This window comes from Pelophylax lessonae (assembly GCF_965119305.1).
Source record: "Pelophylax lessonae genome assembly, chromosome: 12".
In the NCBI taxonomy this organism is placed as follows: domain Eukaryota; kingdom Metazoa; phylum Chordata; class Amphibia; order Anura; family Ranidae; genus Pelophylax; species Pelophylax lessonae.
The window spans coordinates 199143548-199167195 of record NC_138779.1 but is presented as its reverse complement, the minus strand read 5'-3'; the positions used below and the strand labels follow the sequence as shown (position 1 = coordinate 199167195).

General features: G+C 40.0%; 1 protein-coding gene across 1 annotated transcript in view; it reads right to left on the bottom strand.

Moving 5' to 3' along the window:
* Window positions 1-21343, bottom strand: part of LOC309568968 (alpha-1,4-N-acetylglucosaminyltransferase-like) — a gene marked incomplete at both ends in the record, with an annotated part of 33295 nt that extends 11952 nt beyond the window's left edge. The window contains one exon of the mRNA XM_082274732.1: window positions 21316-21343. Coding sequence (XP_082130858.1) covers window positions 21316-21343 — 28 coding nt within the window. The remainder of the gene's footprint in view (window positions 1-21315) is intronic.
* Window positions 21344-23648: the final 2305 nt, after the last annotated feature.

Genomic DNA, 23648 nt, shown 5'->3' with positions numbered 1-23648 from the left:
TATACAGTTGGTTTGGGCTGCTCATTCACAAGAATTACGTATATATATATATATATATATATACATATGTATATATATATATATATATATATATATATATATATATATATACGTATATATATATATATATATATATATATATATATATATATATATATATATACATAAAAAGTACAGTAAAACTGCAGGAAAAGGCACTGGGGGGGCAATGTAATGTGAATTTTTTTTATTTTGAATGGTATCAGTGTGTTTGGTGTGTTTTACATTTGAATTTGCTGCCGGTTCCACCCCCCGGTGAACGTCACGTTGCCGGAGACGGAAGCCGGGGCTCGCAGACGATCGGGAGGAAGCTCTGCCACCGCATACCGCCCGCATTCTTCGCTGGATCCCGGAGAAAAGGTAAGTAAAACCTCTACCAGGATCCAGCGATCTTCCTATCGGTACCCCGAGTGTGGCTCGGGGTTACCGCTTTTGGCTCTAAAATCTAACCCCGAGTCACACTCGGGAATACCGCTAGGAAGGTTAAGTCAGGCCTATACAGTTAGAGAGTTTTTCCATCCACTAGGGGTAGAGTGTTACCGAGCACTACAAAGGAAAAAGATCTGAGGGTAATTATTTCAGATGATTGTAGAATGAGCAAACAATGTGTCCAGGCAGTGGGAAAAGTGGATAGAATTCTAGGATGCATCACTAAAGGGATAATTATTAGGAAGAAGGAGGTCCTGATTTCTCTAGATAGATCTTTCTATCACTAGAGAAACAACCAGCAGGAAAAAGGAGATCCCGATTCCACTATACAGATCTTTAATAAGACCTCATTTAGAATACTGTGTCCATACTGTGGGCATTTTTTGGGCGTCTTTGGAGGCAGGCATAACATCTGAACTTCTGTATAAGGGTATATATACACACACATATATGTGTATATATACACATACACACATACAGGTGTGATAGGAGCGGAGCCACATGCCTGCAAATAATTTTATTAGTGCAGGCATAGGGTTCCGCTACTTTCACACCTATATGTGTGTATGTGTATATATACATATATTTGTGTGTATATATATACCCCTACACAGAAGTTCAGATGTCATGCCTGCCTCCAAAGATGTCCACAAAAAAGCCCAATAATCGCCTGCAACAAAAACGCCCAGGTGTGAAAGTAGCGGAGCCCTATTCCTGCTCTTCTGCAATTCTAAGACAAACAATCTTTTTTCTACGGCGGTCACCCTGACATGGAAGAGTTTGGTCACCCTGCCATAGCAGTCAGAGTCAGTTCACCCTACACTACACTCCGGTCACCCTGACACTAACACTTTCCCTACAGAAACTAGATTATTGAATCTAACTATAGTGGAAAATAGTACCCTAACTACACTAGATATCCCTTTCCTCACACTAATAATTTCTAATTGACACTTTTGTATACATTTATTATATATATATATATATATATATATATATATATATATATATATACTGATAATGGGGTACTTTGACGTAGTGGTGGGCTTGAGCACTATATGGCCATATGGTGGGACCAAATCCCCATTTTTATTTATGGATTGTCTTCACATTTGGTAGTAATTTCTTTTGCATGTGTGCGCTATTCTTCTTTTTTAATATATATATATATATATATATATATATATATATGTATTGTGACAGGAAGTCAGGTAAATCTGTGGATGTAGTCACAGACAGGAGATACATTTCCACCCGGTGTAGAAAGTTCACCAATTACTATAGGGTGTTGGCTGCAAAGGTAGCCAGAACTGGCTTAAGGATGTTGAAAGGCCTTCAGCTGTTCGGAATGAGGAAGTTAAGGTCTCTATAATTTGTCCAGAGGAAGTATAAGGATTGCTGCCTCCTGTCGCTGTGTGGGCTGGGAGAGGAGGACAGTCAGATGTGTGCCCCCTGAAAGCTGTGTGAGCATGGGGAAGACCTCCTGAAGCGATGTGAAGCTGAGGAGGGTAACAAGTGTGAAGACTACTCAAGGTGAGGTCTTGGATCGTTTCTATGTGAAAAGAGACCAATGGACATTTCCTGTGTGAAGGGGAAATTAATTAAGATTGAAGACTACTCAAGGTGAGGTCTTGGACTATTTCTATGTGGAAAGAAATAAATGCACTGTGTTCTATGTGAAGAGAAAAGCAAAGGGACATGTTCAATGTGAAGAGGAAAAGGGACATGATCAATGGACATTTGTTGTGTGAAGAAAAAACATGGACTATTGATCAGCAAAGTTTGCCCAACAGTAGGTTGGAGACAGACTCCGTAGGTAGGTTCCTGTAATGTGAGAAGGTAGCCGCCCACAGTGGCAAGGATTTATTTTGTGTTTTATTTTATTTTGGATGTTTTTGCTGCATGCACTTGTTTGAAGAAAATTGCATGAATAAACCAAAGTGTTGTTTGCACAGATGTCTCCCTGTGTAACGAACCCCCCCCCCAAGGGGTCATCCACGCCTAACACCGAGCTAATCTCCCACAGTATACATATATTATGTATACATATATTATATATATATATTTATACGTATATATATATATATATATATATATATATATATAATGTATACAGTTGGTTTGGGCTGCTCATTCACAAGAATTACGTATATATATATATATATATATATATATATACATATGTATATATATATATATATATATATATATATACGTATATATATATATATATATATATATATATATATATATATATATATACATAAAAAGTACAGTAAAACTGCAGGAAAAGGCACTGGGGGGGCAATGTAATGTGAATTTTTTTTATTTTGAATGGTATCAGTGTGTTTGGTGTGTTTTACATTTGAATTTGCTGCCGGTTCCACCCCCCGGTGAACGTCACGTTGCCGGAGACGGAAGCCGGGGCTCGCAGACGATCGGGAGGAAGCTCTGCCACCGCATACCGCCCGCATTCTTCGCTGGATCCCGGAGAAAAGGTAAGTAAAACCTCTACCAGGATCCAGCGATCTTCCTATCGGTACCCCGAGTGTGGCTCGGGGTTACCGCTTTTGGCTCTAAAATCTAACCCCGAGTCACACTCGGGAATACCGCTAGGAAGGTTAAGTCAGGCCTATACAGTTAGAGAGTTTTTCCATCCACTAGGGGTAGAGTGTTACCGAGCACTACAAAGGAAAAAGATCTGAGGGTAATTATTTCAGATGATTGTAGAATGAGCAAACAATGTGTCCAGGCAGTGGGAAAAGTGGATAGAATTCTAGGATGCATCACTAAAGGGATAATTATTAGGAAGAAGGAGGTCCTGATTTCTCTAGATAGATCTTTCTATCACTAGAGAAACAACCAGCAGGAAAAAGGAGATCCCGATTCCACTATACAGATCTTTAATAAGACCTCATTTAGAATACTGTGTCCATACTGTGGGCATTTTTTGGGCGTCTTTGGAGGCAGGCATAACATCTGAACTTCTGTATAAGGGTATATATACACACACATATATGTGTATATATACACATACACACATACAGGTGTGATAGGAGCGGAGCCACATGCCTGCAAATAATTTTATTAGTGCAGGCATAGGGTTCCGCTACTTTCACACCTATATGTGTGTATGTGTATATATACATATATTTGTGTGTATATATATACCCCTACACAGAAGTTCAGATGTCATGCCTGCCTCCAAAGATGTCCACAAAAAAGCCCAATAATCGCCTGCAACAAAAACGCCCAGGTGTGAAAGTAGCGGAGCCCTATTCCTGCTCTTCTGCAATTCTAAGACAAACAATCTTTTTTCTACGGCGGTCACCCTGACATGGAAGAGTTTGGTCACCCTGCCATAGCAGTCAGAGTCAGTTCACCCTACACTACACTCCGGTCACCCTGACACTAACACTTTCCCTACAGAAACTAGATTATTGAATCTAACTATAGTGGAAAATAGTACCCTAACTACACTAGATATCCCTTTCCTCACACTAATAATTTCTAATTGACACTTTTGAAGCAGGAGTAACAGAACTGCTTCCACTCTCTTCCACAGCCCCTGTATTACAGTGCTAGAGATTTGGCGGGGCTATGTTATATACTGGGGGGCGTATTCACTACTGATTGGCCTCTGGACCCACTAGTCACTCCAATCACATTCCTAGCATCCTCCTCAATTGGCTTTTACTAATGTTTCTGGTCCAATCACTGGCTTTTAAAGCCCAGTTCCTGTCCCATTGCATTTTGGTCGGTTCTGGTTGCCGAATTCCGAACTTTTGCCGCAAAAAGTTCGGAATTCGGCCGAATTTCGAACAGTCAATGTTCGGGTAGAACTGATGGTCGTCCCGAACCGTTCGATCATCCCTATTAAATACATTAATGTGGTGAATGAGGTTCAGGAGGGCAGGATTTCCAATATGAAGCTAAGAACAAGAACACAGGGTCAGGACCCCAAACTAGCAGGTGGAAGGTTCAAAAGTAATTTTAGCATTTTTTACTGAAGTTGAGAGTTGCTGAGTCAGTCATCAGTAAGTAGATTCAATCATGCTTGGGAGAAACATAGATCTACGGTCAGATGAAAAAAAAAAAAGTAAAAAAAAAAAAATATATATATATATATATATATAAAATGGACCCGATTCAGTAGACCATTTGGTCTTTTTTTCTAAGGTCACTCTTCTATGTTTCTATATTTCAAACTTTATTTTTCAGCGTTTGTTAAATAGTTAAAGCTAATCTCTAGCCAAACAGTTAAATACACAGATAAAGTATGTATATGGGAGTTGTTTTACTTATTTCTGAAGGCTGGTAAACACAGGCTGAATATCAGCCGTTATCAGCTTTTTCAACAGAACCAGTGTATGGCAGCCTGTAATGACCGACTTTTATCAAACGGGAATGTTGGAAAACCAACTTCTGGTCAGTGCTGGCAGCCAATGGCAGCGAGCACTGATCAGTGTGTTTCGGCAAGGGGGGGTCCCCCTGTCAGAACACAAAGGCACAGCAGGGCAGATTGCCGCACTAACATCTCTTAGGTAGTATGGTGACCTCTCAGTTTTGTTTCATTTAGCCTGCTGGGTTGGACAAAAAGAAAAAACTTCTAGTGTGTACCCAGCATCACTTATACAAAGCTCTGCCCCACAGCACAGCCCTGTCTTGCCCGGAAGGAGACCTAATTTTTCTCTATTATAGTTAATTTTATACCTTACAGGTCTTGTCCCCTTTGCAGCCTTTGCAGCCTTTGACTAGACCAGGGTTTCTCAACTGGGGTTCCTCCAAATGTTGCTGGGGGTTCCTTGAGCAATGGCCAATCAGATAAGTTCCCACTGGCAACATCTTTTTAGCTATCTGTAGGAGGGAAATTCTTCCCAATTATCATAAGTGTAAGGAGCATTCTTCCTGATGACCATCACACTAATATATCATGATTTGTAGATGTAGCCATTATAGCAAGGGTTCCCTCAAACCAGAAATGTATTTCAAGGGTTCCTCTGTGTTAAAAATGCTGAGAAAGTCTGTACTAGACACTAAGCCCCCGTTCACACTGGGGCGACCTGTCAGGCGACCTGGTCGTCTGACAGGTCGCCGTAGGTCGCCTTCCATAGAGAAGCTATGGACCCATTCTAATAGGAGGGACACAAGTCTCTCCGACTTAGAAAAAGGGTCCGGAGCTTCTTTGGGGCGACCCGGAGCTACCTGCATAGACTTCAATGTTATGAAGTCCGTGCCGGCCGCTCCGAGGTCGCGGTGCGAGCAGCGCGCCGCGACCTAAGAGGTTGCCCCGGGAAGTAGCGTCGCCCCAGTATGAACGGGGCCTTATAGTTTCATCTCTGTTCCTTAGCTTTCTCCTCCTGCCAGCATGTTCCTTGTAAACACATGAGCGCTGCAGCACAACTCATTTGCTTCTTGTGCTCCTTCTTGTACTCTGTAAAGCGGTGAGGATCAGGTTCATCGCTACCAGCCTCCAAGCATGTTATTTGTTTATGTAATTGTAAGAAGCAGCAAAAGCAGACGAGAGACAGATTGCACTGTTGCTGAGAATGTCCTTAAAACTCTATGGCTCTGCAGTGAGAACTGAGCAAACAAACACTGCTGATCACTCAGTTCTCCCCGTCCGCTCTTAGCAGAGAGCCATGACTGTCAATCATTGGCTCTCTGCTCTGCCCCTCTAGTGCTCACTGGAGGGCTGGGCTGTGGAGGAGGAAGGGACTGGCTCAGGCTGTCAGCAGATCACTGAGTGACACCAGCCGACAGCGACAGTGGACTTTAGCCCTCTGTTGGCTGAAAACGGATCACTGGAGTGCAGAACCAACTGCACTCCTGTGACCTACAGGAGAAGTATGGCCTATAGAAGTATAGTAACTATATAGTAAATAGTGTAGTGTGTGCAATAATTATAGAAAGCTGTTCATTTTGAGATGAAACATTATGGAAACTTGAGGGACCACTTTTATATCGAGTGACTCCGGTAATTGAACAGAGGGTTTTACATCAAACATCACATTAATTTTAGATTCATTTATAACATGTGTCTTCCAGCTGCACAAGGCACTGAACTGAGGGATGTCTTTTTTCCAAAAACCTTATGGGCTGGGCTAATAGTGTCGCTCAACTTCATTGTAGACAGTTTCACTGCAACTCTTTCCAAGGTCTGATGTATAATTTCTAAGACTCTTCTTGTTACCCACAGAAGACTTAACGTGGACTCTTCCACTGGCTAGCAAACACAGATCTCTGATGGGCTAGGTTACCTTGTGCTGTATCCAGGCACAGAGGGCATTTGGTGACAGCATACCTCCATTCAATTAATCTCAAGCAATGCCTATTTCCATGTTTTGTCAGGGCTTCTCTTATGGCATCTGTTTGAAAATTGAGGCAATTTCACATGCCTACGTGTTGCTAGGGAGGTTGGCTTCCCCTCAATTAAAGCTTATTGGTCTTCCCAATCGTGATGGCTTTTCTCAATTAGCAGAATTTTACCTTTAATCTTGTCATAGTCTTGGAAATCTTGGCACATCACCCAACAGGCTGCCATAAACTTTACCACTAGAAGGGCAGGCACAGTAACATTTCTGACCAGTGTTGTTTAGTCTATGCAATACTCTCCCCTTGAAAAATGTTTGCATTACCATTTGGCAGCATCTTTTGCATAGAGTGGGTCTATTTACCTTAGGGTTGCAGCAGTGTTGCACTAACCTTCATTTTTTGGGCAGCTCGTGGCTCTTTCATGGCACTAAGAGCTGGTCTGCCGCTCTCTGTAATTTAGGTCACCACTAAAAAATAAGGTTTACACCAGTCCACAGTAGACTCTCAAACTGGCAGTTTCTGTTTGGGCAAATGTGAGGCTCACTCAGTTTGTATAATTCCCTCCAGCCACAAAATTCTCCCACTTATTTTAGCAATGTCTACTTTTGAGAGCTCCATATTGCAGATATACAGCTCACAAATGTCCAAGCAACGTGCACAGATCTAGCAAAATATGACACTTTAACCACTTTACCACCGGAGGATTTTGCTGTCTTACGTCCAGGCCACTTTTTGCGATTCGGCGCTGTGCGACTTTAACTGACAATTGCGCGGTCGTGCGATGCCATACCCAAGCAAAATTTATGTACTTTTTTTCCCACAAACAGAGCTTTCTTTTGGTGGTATTTGATCACATGTGCGATCTTTACTTTTTGCACTATAAACAAAAAAAGAGAGTAAATTTTGAAAAAACAACAATATTTTTCACATTTTTTTATATGAAATCCCCCCCCCCCAAAAAAAAATGTAAAAATCTAATTTTTTTAAAATTTTTGGCCAATTTGTTTTCTGCTACCTATGTTTGGTAAAAAAATTCACAATAAGCGTATTTTGATTGGTTTGCGCAAAAGTTATTGCGTTTACTAACTAAGGGAAAGATTTCTGTCATTTTTGGTGTGTTTTTTTTTTTAATTGCAAAAGTTTTTTATAGGTGTGTTTTTTTTTTAACGCGTAATGGCGGCAATCTGCGATTTTTTTTTGCGGGACTGCGACATTGTGGCGGACAGATCGGACCCTTGACTGACATTTTTGACACTTTTGGGGGTACCAGTGACATTACTGCAGTAATCAGTGCTATATATATGCACTGTTACTGTAAAAATGACACTACGTCGTCAGACGATAACGAGCCACTCTGCCGCAGTAATATTACTGCAGGCAGACGTAAAGTGGTTAAGGGCTGCTTGTGCTTAAATTCTTGGAGATGAATGTAACACCTGACACACACCATGTGCTGTGTCAATGCCTTTTTTCGCACATAGCATAAGCTCTTGATCACAAGAGAACCTTCTTCCCCAAATTGGGAGACCTTACTTTCCCTAATTGTGGGATTTAACTTCAAATGCAGAGTTTTCTAAAGACCCAAACCACTCAGGAGAATGAGTTGTAGGGTTTTTTACTCAGTTTTGTTCATTCAAAGTGCAGTGTGACATAGTATTCTTCCCCATGCAAGGATTGTTTGACATAACAGCAAACACAAAGTATTTCAGCCTTCTGGCTACTTTGTCGCCAAGCTCTATCTAGTTCTTAGGACAGAGCTGATTCAATCTTAGCCTTCCTGCTTAACTGGTTCCTTCGGTCATATACCATCAGATATAGTAAGTAGAATAATATTAAAGATATGTTCATCACTCAGTCAAGGAGTATTGTTATAGACATATGTTCATAATTCAGAATCTGAATAGGTCGGTAAATTTTAGACCGGAATTACCACCTCATTGCTAATAGGTTTCTGACACCATCCTGTAGCCTTGTGGCTATAGGTAAATCTAATCATCTATCACTTTAAAAATAGGTATGAGCTTCGGGTTCAGGTTTAACAAGACTTTGATCCTAATACCCCTTCCCCATAGTTTGATGAACAGGTGAGCTTACTGCCCATAGCTGCCATTTTGCCTTCTAAATCACCCAACTGATGTTCATAAACAAACATCAGCTGAAAGTCTGTATTTCATGGTGATACATTTACAGAGAATCACTAGTCTGGGTGATGTCACTGACCAATTGTTGAAAAGTATAGTGGTACACATATAAAAATACATTCAGATGTATACCAGGTAACTGCAGACCAGTCGGTCTTACATCAATAATATGCACGGTATAAGAAGGAATGGTAATGGCTGCATTTGAGAATTTCTCTGTGAAAATGATATCATACGGACCAACCAGCATGGACTTATGAAGGATCATTCTTGTCAGACAAACCTATTAAAATTCTTTCAGGAAGTGAACAGTAAAGTAGAGGGAGGCCAGTGGAGAAATCTTTTTTTGTAGTAAACAGATGTAAAGCCATCAGGTCCATGGGGTTTGGAAGATTTAGATTGCTTAATGGCTAAGAAGACTTCTTTCAAGGTAATTTCTTTATCCATAAGATTTTTGTTGGTTCCTGACAAGGCAGGAATGGGTAGGCGAGAGACAAAATTCTCAAATTCTAGACCAGTTGAGATTGTTATCTGTCTTTATATAGATTGGAAAACTTTATTACATCAGTCCACAGTACTAAACTGTCTCCATTTATAGACAGTTTATCTAACTGTCAACTTAAAAATCCCTAAACACTTTGAAATGGCTTTGTATCTCTTTCCAGCCAACTACTCTTGATCATATGTCTTCAGAAAGCTCCTTTCTGCAAGGCATGGCTCATTTCAGTTGATGCTTCTTATGAACATACATTTTCAAATGTTTGAGTGTCTTTTATCAATTAAAGTAGCTCTAAACCTCACCTCCAAACTCATTTCATTAATCGGACTCAATGTGTGCATACTACTGACTCAAATTAGCCTTCACTGAAGTAGTCTATGGGTTCACCTACTTTTTCCTCCAGCACTGTTTGTTGAATGGGTGGTAAATAAAGACATTAAAATGTAGAATTATTTGTATGTTATGAGCCTAATCATATTGTGATTGTCTATTGTTATGACTTAGATGAGGATCAGATCACATTTGATGGCAAATTACTGCAAAAAGCAGTACATTCCAAGGGGTCTGCATACATTTTCTTGTCACTGTATTTTAATTAGAAGTAGAATCTAGTGGGTTGACTCCCCCTGTATTGATTCACCCAATGAAGAGTCCATCAGCCTGATCTCTTTTCTATGGTTTCTGGCTCTGCCCCTGCCCACATTGATGTTTCTGTAGTTCTAGCTTAGAACAACCCAATTCAAAAGTGAGCATTGAAAATACTGCAGTTTAGCAGTTCTTAGATGTAGTGGCTGCATAAGTTTTCCCTTTCAAGCATTTTCTCCTTTAGTATTACCCGGGGATCCTGCCAGTAACATATTTCCTGCCTTAAGGTGACAAGGCTCATGGAAAATCAAGTTCAGTAAAATTATTCAAACAGAAAACAGAGTAAAATTATTCATTCTACCCTATTTAGGAATAATATTTGGTAAAGAAATTCTTACCTTGATTTGCAGATGGCGAGGAAGTACCAATGCCAATTCAATTCTGCATTACAGAAGGTGGTTGTAAAATGTGATTTAGTTTTATACCCATATCAAAGGAAATAAAAGCGATAGAGATGACGTGTACCCAAACCAATCAACGCAACTACAAGCCAAGCCTGTGTCTTTGTTAAAACATCGATGCACGTGTCATAAGCATCATAAGCTTTTCTTTAGAAACAATGAAGGCTGAAATTAACCATGAGATGTATCAAACAGTAGATATATTAAATGCATGCTTATAAAATCTTTAACTCCTCATAAGTGTCACTTTGTTTTTTCAATGACAATTTGCATTTGTCAGTATACCTTACGTACAGCAGTTAGTATATCCAAATACACTGCACAACGTCATTGATTCAATGATGTTGTATGAAGAATCAACCCCTGCAGCTGCCTTTTCCAACCATTTTACCCTGGAGGAACAGTTGAAATCCTTTTTAGGCCTCAGGGAACCCCCTGCTAAAACCAATTCTTTGGGAGTAAATGGAAAAACTCCCCTTGCATTGGTTCTTAGTAGGATGGGGACATCAGCAAATAGATGTTCCCTGATCTGCTCTCACTCTACCCATTGGCATTTGCCATGCTGGTTTATCGATGGGAAGTAGAGCACAGAAAACATGACTGTTGCTGGGGTGTGTGAAAGTGATCGGGCAGCTATACAGCCACTCAGTCACTTCTACCTGACAGTCAGCAGTAAGGAACCCCCTGATTATTGGTGACATATAGGATACGCTAGTGGCAGCGAAAGGGAAAAAGCCCAGCAACAGCAAACACATTTTATACAGTATTTAATTTTGGATACAGCAGAAAAGGGATTTTCTTGCTACCTGTGTATTTATTGGTTAGGTTAGCCTGCACTTCAATCTTTCCAACGGAGACACAGAAAAGACACATTTTATTGTAAAACGAGGAAAGGTTAAAGCTTCTGACAATGTTTTTTATTGCTGTTCGTGTCTTCCTGTTCCAGGAACATCCACACCCCCAAATATCGTATGGGTGTCAAAGGAACAGGAAGCAAGGGAAAATCTCATTAATAGGGATCATAGAGAAAAATTAAAACCTGAAAGAACTTTAAACTCCTCTCCTTTCGTTCTACAAAAAAAAAAAAAAATCTGCAGTTAGGTTTTAAGTTGTAGTTCAAGTTCAAGTTGTGAGAAGTTGTAATACCAAACTCTGAGCCTACAGATTTCTCTGATTGGTGCCATGCCTTCCCCCTCATGTGTTGAGCACTTCATAGGGCTGGTATCAAGACAACCAATGTTCCAATGAGCAGCTATGAGGTTGTCAGTTACTAGGGAAGACTGTGTGCTTGCAGTGATAGAACTCTAACCGCTATTTTTACGGCTGCCAAGATAACGCTAGCACGATCCTGGAGATCTCCAGTCCTGCCGTTTGACCAGCTCCGCCATAAACTTACCTGGATAATGCTCAATGAACGCATGTCGGCCATGCTAAATGATAAGATTAAACATTTGATAAGGTATGGGAGCCGTGGCTCCGTTATCTTACTGGGAGCGGCTAATGGGGTCTGGGGCATCGGGGATTCGGGGAGGGGGGGCTGGGCGGGGTCCTACTAATTCTCTTCCTACTACTTTTTTCCTTTCTTCTCTCTTGCTATTCCTTCTTATTCCTATCTATTTGGCCTTATGGGCATGTACCGTTAGCCCACTTAAATCTTCACACGTTCAAACCCTACAAGTGGTTACATGGGCAGCACTTGGGTCGGGATATGGCAATGAGCTGAATGACCTTTATTGCTTCCCATGTTTTTCACTTGCTGCACTGGGATACTCGTAATCCCATTGCCTGTCCTGGTTGGGTATTGTTATGTAACCTGTTTTTCGCTATGTTCGGAATATGTTACGTAGTGACTGCCTATGCTGCAAGAGCTTTCTTTTTCTACATTAATGCATTGTAATTGCGGTAGGACAATTGAAACTGTTATGCTCATGTTGACGGTATTCCTTTCTGTACCTTTGATGTTTTTTCAATTTCTCATGAAAATTTCAATAAAAACCATTGAAAAGAAAAGAACCCTAACCGCATGCTTTTTCTCCAGAGCAGGACAGTCTGTTTTCCGGTAAGTATTTGAATCACCAGAAAGCTGTATATATACTGTATTATCACTATTTAAATTCCTGTTAAAGGATATCAAAATCAAAAAAACAAAAATTGAATACATTTCAGCTTACCGTTTCAAAGATGTGGTGGCCTCATTACTTTAGATTTATTCGACTAAGCACATTTTCAGCAACAACAGAAAATACCTGTGGGTATTGCCAGAAATGAAATGTCCTGGTCACTTAATAAACAGGAAGCACAAACAATGTTATCTTCTTTCTGTATACTGATAATCTAGTCAACCTGAATGGTGATGAAGAGAGGAAGATGTGTTTCAAGTCCAGTCTGGGTGACCATCATATCTCCCTGCGTACAATGGACAAAACCACAATATATAGACTAGGGACTTTAGAGGCACAAAAATACAAACATGCATAGAAATATGGATACTTTGTTACAAATACACAAAAAAACAGTTTAAAAAACAATGGCTGACATTGTTGCTCAATGCAGCTCTACACCAAATATATAATAATGTCAGAGTCAGACCATTCCACTGCCCATATGTGTCATATAATTATCCCCATATTGTCACATTTTGACTCAGGATCACATGTGGAATCCAGCACATTTCACTAACAATAATCTTCTTGAAGGGTAAAACTGTAGTTTGTCTGTAATACATGTAAGCAAATATTTAAATATAGATGTTAACCACATAGATACCACTTACAGTTCATAGCACAGTGTGCCACCTGGAGTAGGTTGTCAGCCTGCCGTTAAAACAAGGAGGTCCAAAGGGTTACCACAATTCCCATCAGGGTGAATAGAGATGAGACACAAGGTTGGCCAAGAGTCCACCCAAATAGAATATGCTGTAAGGTGTATTGTGATATGCCATTAGTATGGATTCCCCAAAAATGTGTAAATATATCTGTAAGTAAATAATTAAAACTATAAAAGATTATAGATCTCACCTCATTGTTGAAAAGAACATCATAACATTAGCTCAACTGGTCCACTTAATCAATGGCAACACAATCCTCGGACAGCAACCAGCGAAAACAAACCACTGATGCTACCCAAAGGTTGTAAAGCCCAGAGGGGGAAAGGAAAGGCTGTCACAAATAAGAAAAAGCCAATTAAGAGTAAGTGTTTTGGAGCCCAGAGACTCAAATGGCGCAAACAAAGAATAATGTGAGTGGAAGTAGTACTTCCTAGTACTCTGATGTGATCCCCGTCACTTCCGATTGCAGCAACGTCACATCTGGTACAATGGAGCAAGTGAGTGTAGCTAACCAAGGGGAAGACGTTTGTTATTCACAGAATTAGCAAGTGAAAATAAAGCAACATGAAGCCCGAAAATATTAAAATCATGCAGCCATCTCATCTAAGAACTCATAAGCTGCAATATATTATCTTTTTTATTTTTTGGTTTACATGTTTTTTTAAGTGGCATTTTGCAGCAAATGTTCAATTCTACTGTCAAACCAGTGCCTCTGAGTGTTTCTTAGGGCACCAATCATACTCTTCAGGGATAGCAGCGTGGGTAATATGCAGGTTTTGTCCTTACATTCTCGTTAGATATTTATGCCTATATATTTAAAGGTTAACTTCGGCTTTAGCAACATGTTACACCCATATTTAGTATGTAATATGTTTCTAAGCACCTCCCACCCCCACCTCCACCCCCATAGCCCCTCCTGTGAGAGAGTGCATGGGTTCTTCCACACTGCTGTGGCTCTGAGGCTCAAGATCTGTGAATGAATGAACTACAAGTCCCAAGTACTTGTTGCACACAAACCCATAGTTCTCATTGCAACACAAAAGCCGTGAGCAGTGCACCTGTAGTCCATTGACACTTCTAACTGAAAGATTGTATAAAGGTAGAGCCTGGCATTGCACCCCTGATCCACTGCTTACAGGTACAATGCTTTGCAGGTTCCCGTGATCAAAATAATAAGTGCACGTTTTTTTCCTGCAAAAATATGTGCATTTATTATTATTATTTATTTTTATAAAAGTGAACTTAGCCTTTAACAGTTCAACTGATAGAATAGAGTAACCTTTCTTCACATATACAAGGCAACTTCTACAAATCCATTCAAGGTTATGCACAGGTTTTGCACATTTCAGATCATTGCCTTTCATTTCAGATTATTGTATTATTTAAGACATAATAGCCACAAATAATTTTCAGTGGGTGGATATTATGTAAGCAGCTTGGTTGGGCTGCAATATAAATTGGAGAGACAAAGCAGGTTTTATCCTGAAATAAACTTTAGAGTGTATTATTTGAGAGACTATAATCACAAATATTGCACAGTGGCTGGACAGTGGACACTAATAATCTTTTTAATGGAACAAAAACTAATTGTTCTAAAAAAAAGTTACTGGACAGTATGTAAGCAGCGTTGGGCTGCAATACAGGAGAGAGAGAAAAAGCAGGTTTTATCTTGAAATACATATTAGAGTGTATTTTTTTAGAAACTATAGTCCAAAATATTGCACAGTAGCTAGACACTAATACAATCTTTTTAACTGAGCAAAAACAAATTGTTCTAAAAATTGTAAAGTCATATTATGATGATGAAACAAATAATGGGTGCATTGAAAAGTAGATAAATTATACAATTTTTCAAAAATGTATAATGCATAGAACAGGGGTCAGCAAACTTGGCACTCTAACCATTATGATACTATACGTCTCATAAAGCTTTGCAAGACTCTGACAACCACAAGCATAATTTTTAGAGGCAGAAGCATGATAGGATTCCACCACAGCTGGAGTGCCAAGGTTTCCTACCCCTGGCAGAGAACGTATCATCTCTATATCTCAAAAGAGACTCAGGGTACTAGAAGCTATGCCCATGTATAGTGGAATAGGTAAGTACAGCCACCCAAGGCAGGAAGTGTGTTAGCAGCAAGATTATTCAGAAAAATTGTAGAAAAAAAAAACTGAAAATATGAAAAAGCTGAAAAATAATATGTCTTTGTTTCAGGGTTTAGATTTGCTTTAGGAGGCATTTTACAGCAAAGGGTTCTACTGTCAAACTGTAACGCTCTAGCGTTTGTTTAGAGAGTTGGATTTGCAGCTGCAGAATCTCCACTCAGTAGCCGTGTAGAGATGTGTTGAATCACCATGTCCAACTCTCCAGACTCATCATTGTGGCCAGCCTGCTTCAGCATACAATATACAAACACTCAATAAGATGTTCCTGGAGTGATAAGTTGTATATGATAGTATAGAGGTGATGTGCTGAAAGGACAGGCGTGAGTTATGATAGCAATGATGAGTACTCAATAGTAATGTTCAGGAGAGTAGTAGATGATGGTAGATAGGTTAGCAATCATGTGCAATAACAGGTGGTAGGGGACAGCAGATGGAGTGTACAAGAGAGGCTAACTTAATGCAAGGATATAGATGGTAGTAGACTCAAGAGCTAGCAATCTATGTAACAGTGCAGATGATAGAAATAGTAATGCATAGATAGTAACAGTCCTTAGTATGCAGAAGTAGATAGTGTAAGTTTGATAGGAAGGAATCCCCTGTGGGGTACTTATCACTAGTTAGATTAGTAAGCTGAAGGGTCCGGTAATGAGTGAATGATCGGGTAGCGAGATACGGGATCAATAGCGAGGTTCCGGTCTATCCAGGTATGGCAATAGCTGGAGGCTCCGGCAGCGTAAGACAAGGCTGTATACCATGCGGTTTGAACGAACAATTTGTGAGAGAGAAGCCGGCGATTGAAATAGCCGCTCAGAGCGGCGCTTAGTGATGACGTCATGCGGCTTAAAGGTATATGCGTTCCACCTAGCTGAAAAGGTGGGACGCAATATGAAGAAGGAAATGACCTATAAGGGTACCGAAGGTACCAGAATCTTACACAAACAGGCCTTTATGAGTTTATGAGTTTCCGTAAGCCACCAATCATAATCTTCAGGGACAGCTGCTGCCTGGGTTCATGGTCCTCACATACAGTATTTCTGCCTCAGATATTTAAACCCTTCCAAGTTTTTTTCATACGTGTCTAAACAGTTTAGATCAAAGGTTGAATAAACAATTAAATATCATGAAATTCAAAGAACTAATCTTTTGCCAAAGGGGAACTGCTTGTACTTTGGCACAATGTGAAACTTGTATAAATATCTATCCGGTCATCCTAACCTTTCATTCAAAGCTAGTCTCAGATAGGTGACAACAAGAGCTGACTAGCAACTCACCTATCAGCCTTCAAACCTGAACTGGGGCTTCCGTAACCATGAATAAAATCTTCGTTTTTTTTATTTTGAGCGCTATGGTAACTACAGGTAAGAAATTCTTTTGACACAAAATTGTATTTTATTATTTATCATACACCAACATACTAAATACAAAGTAGAGTTTAATAAAGCACATACATTTATTCACATTAGTACCTTTATATAAAACTTACAATCTAAGCACGCGACTTACTTACGTATACGCTATAAGTAGAATGGAAGGCAGCCATTTGCTTCTCTTATGTGCGCTCGTAAGTGCACAAAAATACCTATTAAACCTGCAAGAAATACAGTGGGTTGATAACTTTCTGTATTGCTGCTTGTGCTACAATCCCAAGCAGTGTTATCAGACCTGCCTAGTTCCCTGTAGACTACAGAAAACATCTATGGGAAGAGCAGAGGGTGAGGTCTTCTGTACACCAAATTAAAAGTGAGCAGCCTAGGGTAACAATGCTGCTTCTTCATAGCTATAGTTCAGTGAATGAGTGTATTACTGGCAGGATCAACATATAAAAAGAAAGGGGAGACTCCTAATGCAGCTACCACATCTAAGGACTGCTAAGCTTTAAATACAAATAGCACACTTGAAATGAACTCTGGACCTTTTATCTGCTCCTTGTAAATGGGATAATGAGGGAATAACACACACCTGGCCATGGAACAGCTGAGCAGCCAATTGTCCCATTACTTTTGGTCCCTTAAAAAGTGGGAGGCACATATACAAACTGTTGTAATCCCTACACCGTTCACCTGATTTGGATGTAAATACCCTCAAATTAAAGCTGAAAGTCTGTGGTTAAAGCACATCTTTGTTTCATTTCAAATCCATTGTGGTGGTGTATAGAGCCAAAAAGATTCGAATTGTGTCCATGTCCCAATATTTATGGACCTGACTGTGTATATATATATATATATATATATATATATATATATATATATATATATATATATATATATATCACATTAGTTTAAAGAGTAAGTTTTAGATCAAAAAATTAAAAAATCATTAAGCTTGTTTCATACACTGTAATGCCGCGCTATTAGTGCTCAATATGATAAGTGGTGTCAAAAACTCTTCATTAAAAAATATATTGCTGGTGCTAATTATAAATATTTGCAAGTGTCAAGTGCCAAAGCATATATCACAAATTGATATTTTATCTTATAGACACATTGTATATGCATTCACTCCTGAAGAAGCGAGCAGTAACCCCGCAAAACGGGTTGAGTTTTAAAGATGCCTGTGTATTATCCTGTATCCAACTGTGCAAAATGTTTCAAACATCAATGTACCATGCATTTATCAAATCGGTTTGGCATTTATGTCCATGCATTTTCTGCATGATGATTGTTATTTACTTTTAATACATTTAGAAACCATGTTTACCGCATATACATCTATTGGCCTTATGTGTTCACCTCATTTAAAGTCCCAGGGCGAAATCTTGCTTTGTTGTATGTATCTATGGGGATGGAGGTGTATCACTGGTCGCACCAGACCACTTTTTTAATTTTTTAATTTTTTAATATTTACATATCACAAATATTTCCGATATACACAAACTATACCAAAAGTGAGTGCAATCTAATGTCCATTCAAACATAAAAAAACATGTGCAGCTTTCTACAAACAATAATCCACAAACGTTGCTTCCCAAACATTCAACTTCTTTCCCGTGCTTGATTAAATCGTGTGTCACCACAGGGTGCTCCTCTTACCAGGAATAATACCACCTGGGGTCATGTGACCCCCACAATCAAGTAGGGTTTAGTAATAGCGTTTTAGCCTATCAAGGGCTATATCCAGCCCCTCTAACCTTCTCCTCTCTTATCTCCTCATAAAGGGATTATGGCAGCCAGAGAGCATATATATATATATATATATATATATATATATATATAAAGGTAAAAGGGCCAATAATTCTTATATCCTTCTAAAAACGTCTTATCACCACTATCTCTAAAGGAAAAGACAGATGACCCTGTCTCTGTAGCGCAGATGGCCTGTGGGGGATTACGCATGCGCAACTACTCCCTGTGCTGGAACTCAAGCATCAGCGGCCTGTAACGCAGTTCACGGCTATGTATAAAACACCTCACATCACCGCATGGCATCTCACACAGTGCCCAGGGAAGCAAGATGGTATACTTCCCCCAGGGCCATGTGGCCATCATAGTGCCCAGTACCTGGATGGTCAGCTTCAGATGGACAGTGGGCCTAATGGGAATGATGGGATCAACCTTAGACTCGGGAGGTCCTAAAGAAGACTCCTCTCAAATACTCCATACCCACCCACCCCAGGTGAACCCCAGGAGCACACAGGCAATAAAGATCAAGATAACAAGACATGTGGGGGGGGAGCAACTGCTGACACTGATGGCTGCATGAGCTCAGAGCTCTCTCCTAGGATTGCAACTGACTGAGGAGCGTTCATCAACATCCTCCACATTCGCCACCCTCCATATAGCCAATAGCGTTTGCCAGCATGCTCCAGAGACACCGTGACCCGCCACAGCCATGGAAATTGACAATGTTTTTCCTGGCGGTGTTTGCTGGACTCCAGCTAAATGGCGGCCTTACCCACGTGCCTCACTCCGCTGCGCTGAGAGACCTCGCTCCCTAAGCTACTCAATCCCTCCTAATGCTTCTGGGCACTCACCACCCTCTACTAGAAGACCAGCCAAAACAAAGCAGTGGCACGACTCACAGGGGGAAGCAGATGAAGAAGTAGAAGGGGTAAGCAATACTCCAGCTCCACACTCTATGGACACTGGTGTAACAGATCTGATCATATCCCTTCCTATTGTGGCCATCCTATCTCTGACACAACTCTCAAAGAGATGCTTATATCTTTAAGATCCTCTCTCCAAGCTGACCTGCTCTCTGGCCTCCATCAGTGTAGAGGAGAGGTACAGGCTCTCGGGGTCTAGAGTAGACCAAATAGAGCATCAAATGACAGACTACGCCACTTCTTTTTAATACAATGGTGGATGCACAAGAGGCACAAACAGAAGAAATATCTTGAATCAAATCTAAGCTTGCCGGTTTAGAAGATAGATCTAGACGCAACAATCCCTAAATACGAGGGATTCCTGAAACAATTATGCCATCTCAACTTTCACACTATGTCAGAGATTTATTTCTTGCAGCAATACCTAATCTCACATCAAATGACCTCACGATCGACTGGATTCGTCGCGTCCCAAAACCTCCACACCTACCAGCAGAGGTACCAAGGGATGTTCTCCTGAGAGTACAGTACTACTAGATCAAAGAAAGAATCCTGGCTACCTTCAGACAAATAGATCAACTCCCAGAGAATGTTAGGCATCTTCAAATCTTTACCGACTTCTCAAGATTTACCATGCAGTGTCTTAATAATCTTCTCACAATAACAAAAGTCTAACATAATCATGATATCCAATATAGTTGGAAGTATCCCGCCAGCCTCATTATTACACATGAAGAGTCCTCTAAAACAATTAATTCCTTGGAAGAAGGAATCAATCTTCTCCCACAACTACCTACATCAGCTGGTCCATTGTCTAAGACCAATTTCAAACATGGTTGGTCTAAAGTCTCACAGAAACGTCAACAATATCCATCGGAAGTCTCCTGATCTCAATGTCTTCCACACTATCTCATTCACAATGTCTGGTCCTGCATGCGAGTACACAACTCCGTACTTAATCCCCTTAATTTACCGCAGTCTATTCTGCTCAGAGCCCTCCTGAGGGGCTTCTTTTTTACTCTTCATTGTGGGAGTTGACCCACTTCATTCAAATTCTACCTCACTCAATATACATCCACAACTTCTAGATCTCATAATACTCCTGAAATATGGGACTTACCATCTCATCCTTTAACGCACATGGACTGAACCACCCGACCAAGCAGGGATCCATCTGGAAGGAAGCTCAGACCCACAAAGCAGATATAATACCATTCAAGAAACACATTTCCAAAAGGATGCAACCCCCTTCTGCAAACACCAGACCTTTCCCCACATCTTTCTTTGCTTCCATCAAGAAAAGAGGTGTCCTTGTGGTGATCAGAGACACTGTATCCTTTACCTAACATGAATCAATATTGGACTCAGGGGGTAGATATGTCATATTGGTTTGTACTATTGATACTTTGCTTCTTTTCCTGATATCTATTTATGCCCAAACTCAAACCAATTGAGGTTCCTTCACAAGCTTTTGTAGACGATCTCTACGAAGAAGAAAAGTGTTAATTTGCGGGGGGTTCAATATGGTACCTGATTCCCCACCTCGATTCCTCCTTGCTAGAGTAGAGGCCGATCAACCTCTTTGAGCGGTTTACTACACAGAGAGGAGCTATACGACATGTGGAGGTGCCTCCATGCTAATGAGAGGGACTTTACTTTTATTTCATCCAGACACCAATTTTACTCCAGAATAGATATTTTTGTGGTAGATAAATGGTTACTCCAGCACATCTCCTCATCCACGATACACGACATCACTTGGTCTGATCGCGCAGCAATAACTATCACCCTACAAACTGACAGTAACTCACCTTGGACGTTCACCTGGAGTTGTAACATTGCAGTAATTCAATCGCCTGCCAATGCAAATCTTCTATCCCAACATATACAATCCTTCTTTTCTAACAATGATACTACCGAAGTATCGGGTACCACCCTCTGGTACACCCAAAAGTCCTACATGAGGGGTATCCTAATTCAACTAGGAGCTAGAACAAAAGACAATACCAAGCATACCCCATCAAAATCTTACAAGAAATTCATCTTATGGAAACAATAAATAAAACCTGCCCTTATCCTCAAGACTCTGAAGTCCTCACTAAACTATGCACGGAATTGCGAACTCTGATAGTCTGCGACCATAACAAATTAATGCAACGGCTTAGACTTAAATTTTACTAACAACATAACAAGACAGGAACATTTCTAGCAACATGATTGAAATCCCGCAAAGCTAAATCCAAAATTCCCTACTGCTCATACATACCGACTTCCATACATATGGACATATAAAGAAATACCATATCTAGGCATAACTTTGACCCTGTCCGTTACCTCACTATCTGAAGCCAATCTCAAATACTTAATAAATATATATAATATAAATAACACCCAACAGCAGTATATATAATATATCCCCTGCGCGCACAATAAATAACACAATAAATATAATAAATATCAAATAGGTCTCGTTAGAGATGTATCGCTGCTACTTAAAAGGAAAATCTGTTAAAAATTACTTGAATAAAACAATCCCCAATGGAATCATAAAAATAAGTAATAGTAGCGCAGATATCTGATGTTAAGAAATGTAAAATCAGTCCTTTTGGATATTAAAAAAGTCCATCTCTGAATAAGATCCTGCCACAATCCTCTCCACCAAAAATGGGGGTCACCAGTGTATTATGGGGTCACCAGACAATATATCCTCCACCGTTGTGACATAGATAAGGATGGCAACTCACCAGACCAAGTGGCCCTCCTATTCTCATAGGACAGGCAAACAAGCATGAACACTAATCTCCCTTCTGGGTTAGCTGTAGCTGCTGGATATATCCCTCCTTAAACAGAGACTTGTGTCCCCTCTCCTCACGATTCTCCCATCCAGCGGATTCAGGAAAAACAAAAGAAAAGGAACCGCACTAGTGTGATACCGTATAACCACTTCACACTTTATTAATCACCAAATCCAAAAGAAATTCACTCACAAACGCTAAAGGCTGTTTATTTTACTGTGTTTTGTGAGTGCATTTCTTTTGGATTTGGTGAGAAAAACCTAAAACAATTGAAACTCATGTAGTCACATCATCTAAGGACTGGTAAACTTAAACATATTATGTTTTTTTGTTTGTGGTTTAGCTATGCTATAGGAGGCATTTTGTAACAAAGCTTTCCAACTGTAAAACCCATGCCTATAAATTATCATGGGGCACCAATCATACACTTCAAAGATAGCAGCAGAAGTATGCTGCTGCCTGGGTACATGGTCCTTACATATTTCTGACTGTATATTTAACAGTTCCTTCTTCTAATGTTAAAAAATGTTCTCAGATACTTGAATCCTTTCTTAAGTTTTTTTATAGGTGTTCAAATAGTTCAAAACAATGGCTGACAAAACAAGTACATATATTGTAGTTCAAAGACCGTATCTTTTGTCAAAGTGGAACTGCTTGAACCTTGGCACAACATCTAACTTAATAAAGTATAAATATCTTTCCAGTCATCATAACCTCTCATTCAAAGCTAGTCTCAGATAGGTGACTACAAGACCTGACTAGAAATTCAACTATCAGCCTTCAAACCTGATCTGGGGCTTCCATAACCATGAATAACATCTTCGTTTTTTTGATATTGAGCGCTATGATAACTACAGGTAAGAAATCCTTAATAAGGATTCCTTATGACACAAAATTGTATTTTATTAATTGTTTTGCACCAACATACCAAGCAGAGTTTAATAGAGCAGATAAATGTATTCACATTAGTACTTGTCCTTTATATAAAGCTTGCAACCTAAGCCCCCCAATTTATATACATGTACAGTAAAAGAAGTTTGAAAGGCAGCCAGTTACCTCTCTTATTTGCTCCCATAAGTTCACATACATACCTATTGATCCTGCCAAAAATCCAGTGAGTGGATTTTATTCTGTGCTTTCTGCTTGAGCTACAATCCCAAACAGTGTTATCAGTAATACCCAGTTCCCTGTAGACTACAGAAAACCTCACCCCTATGTTGTAAAGATGGGCAGAGGGTGAGGAGCTCTGTACACCAAATTAGCAGTAAGCAGCCTAGGGTGACAACGCAGCTTCTTCATAGATACAGGACAGTGAAGGGAAAAATACCTAATTAAATTACATCTAAGAG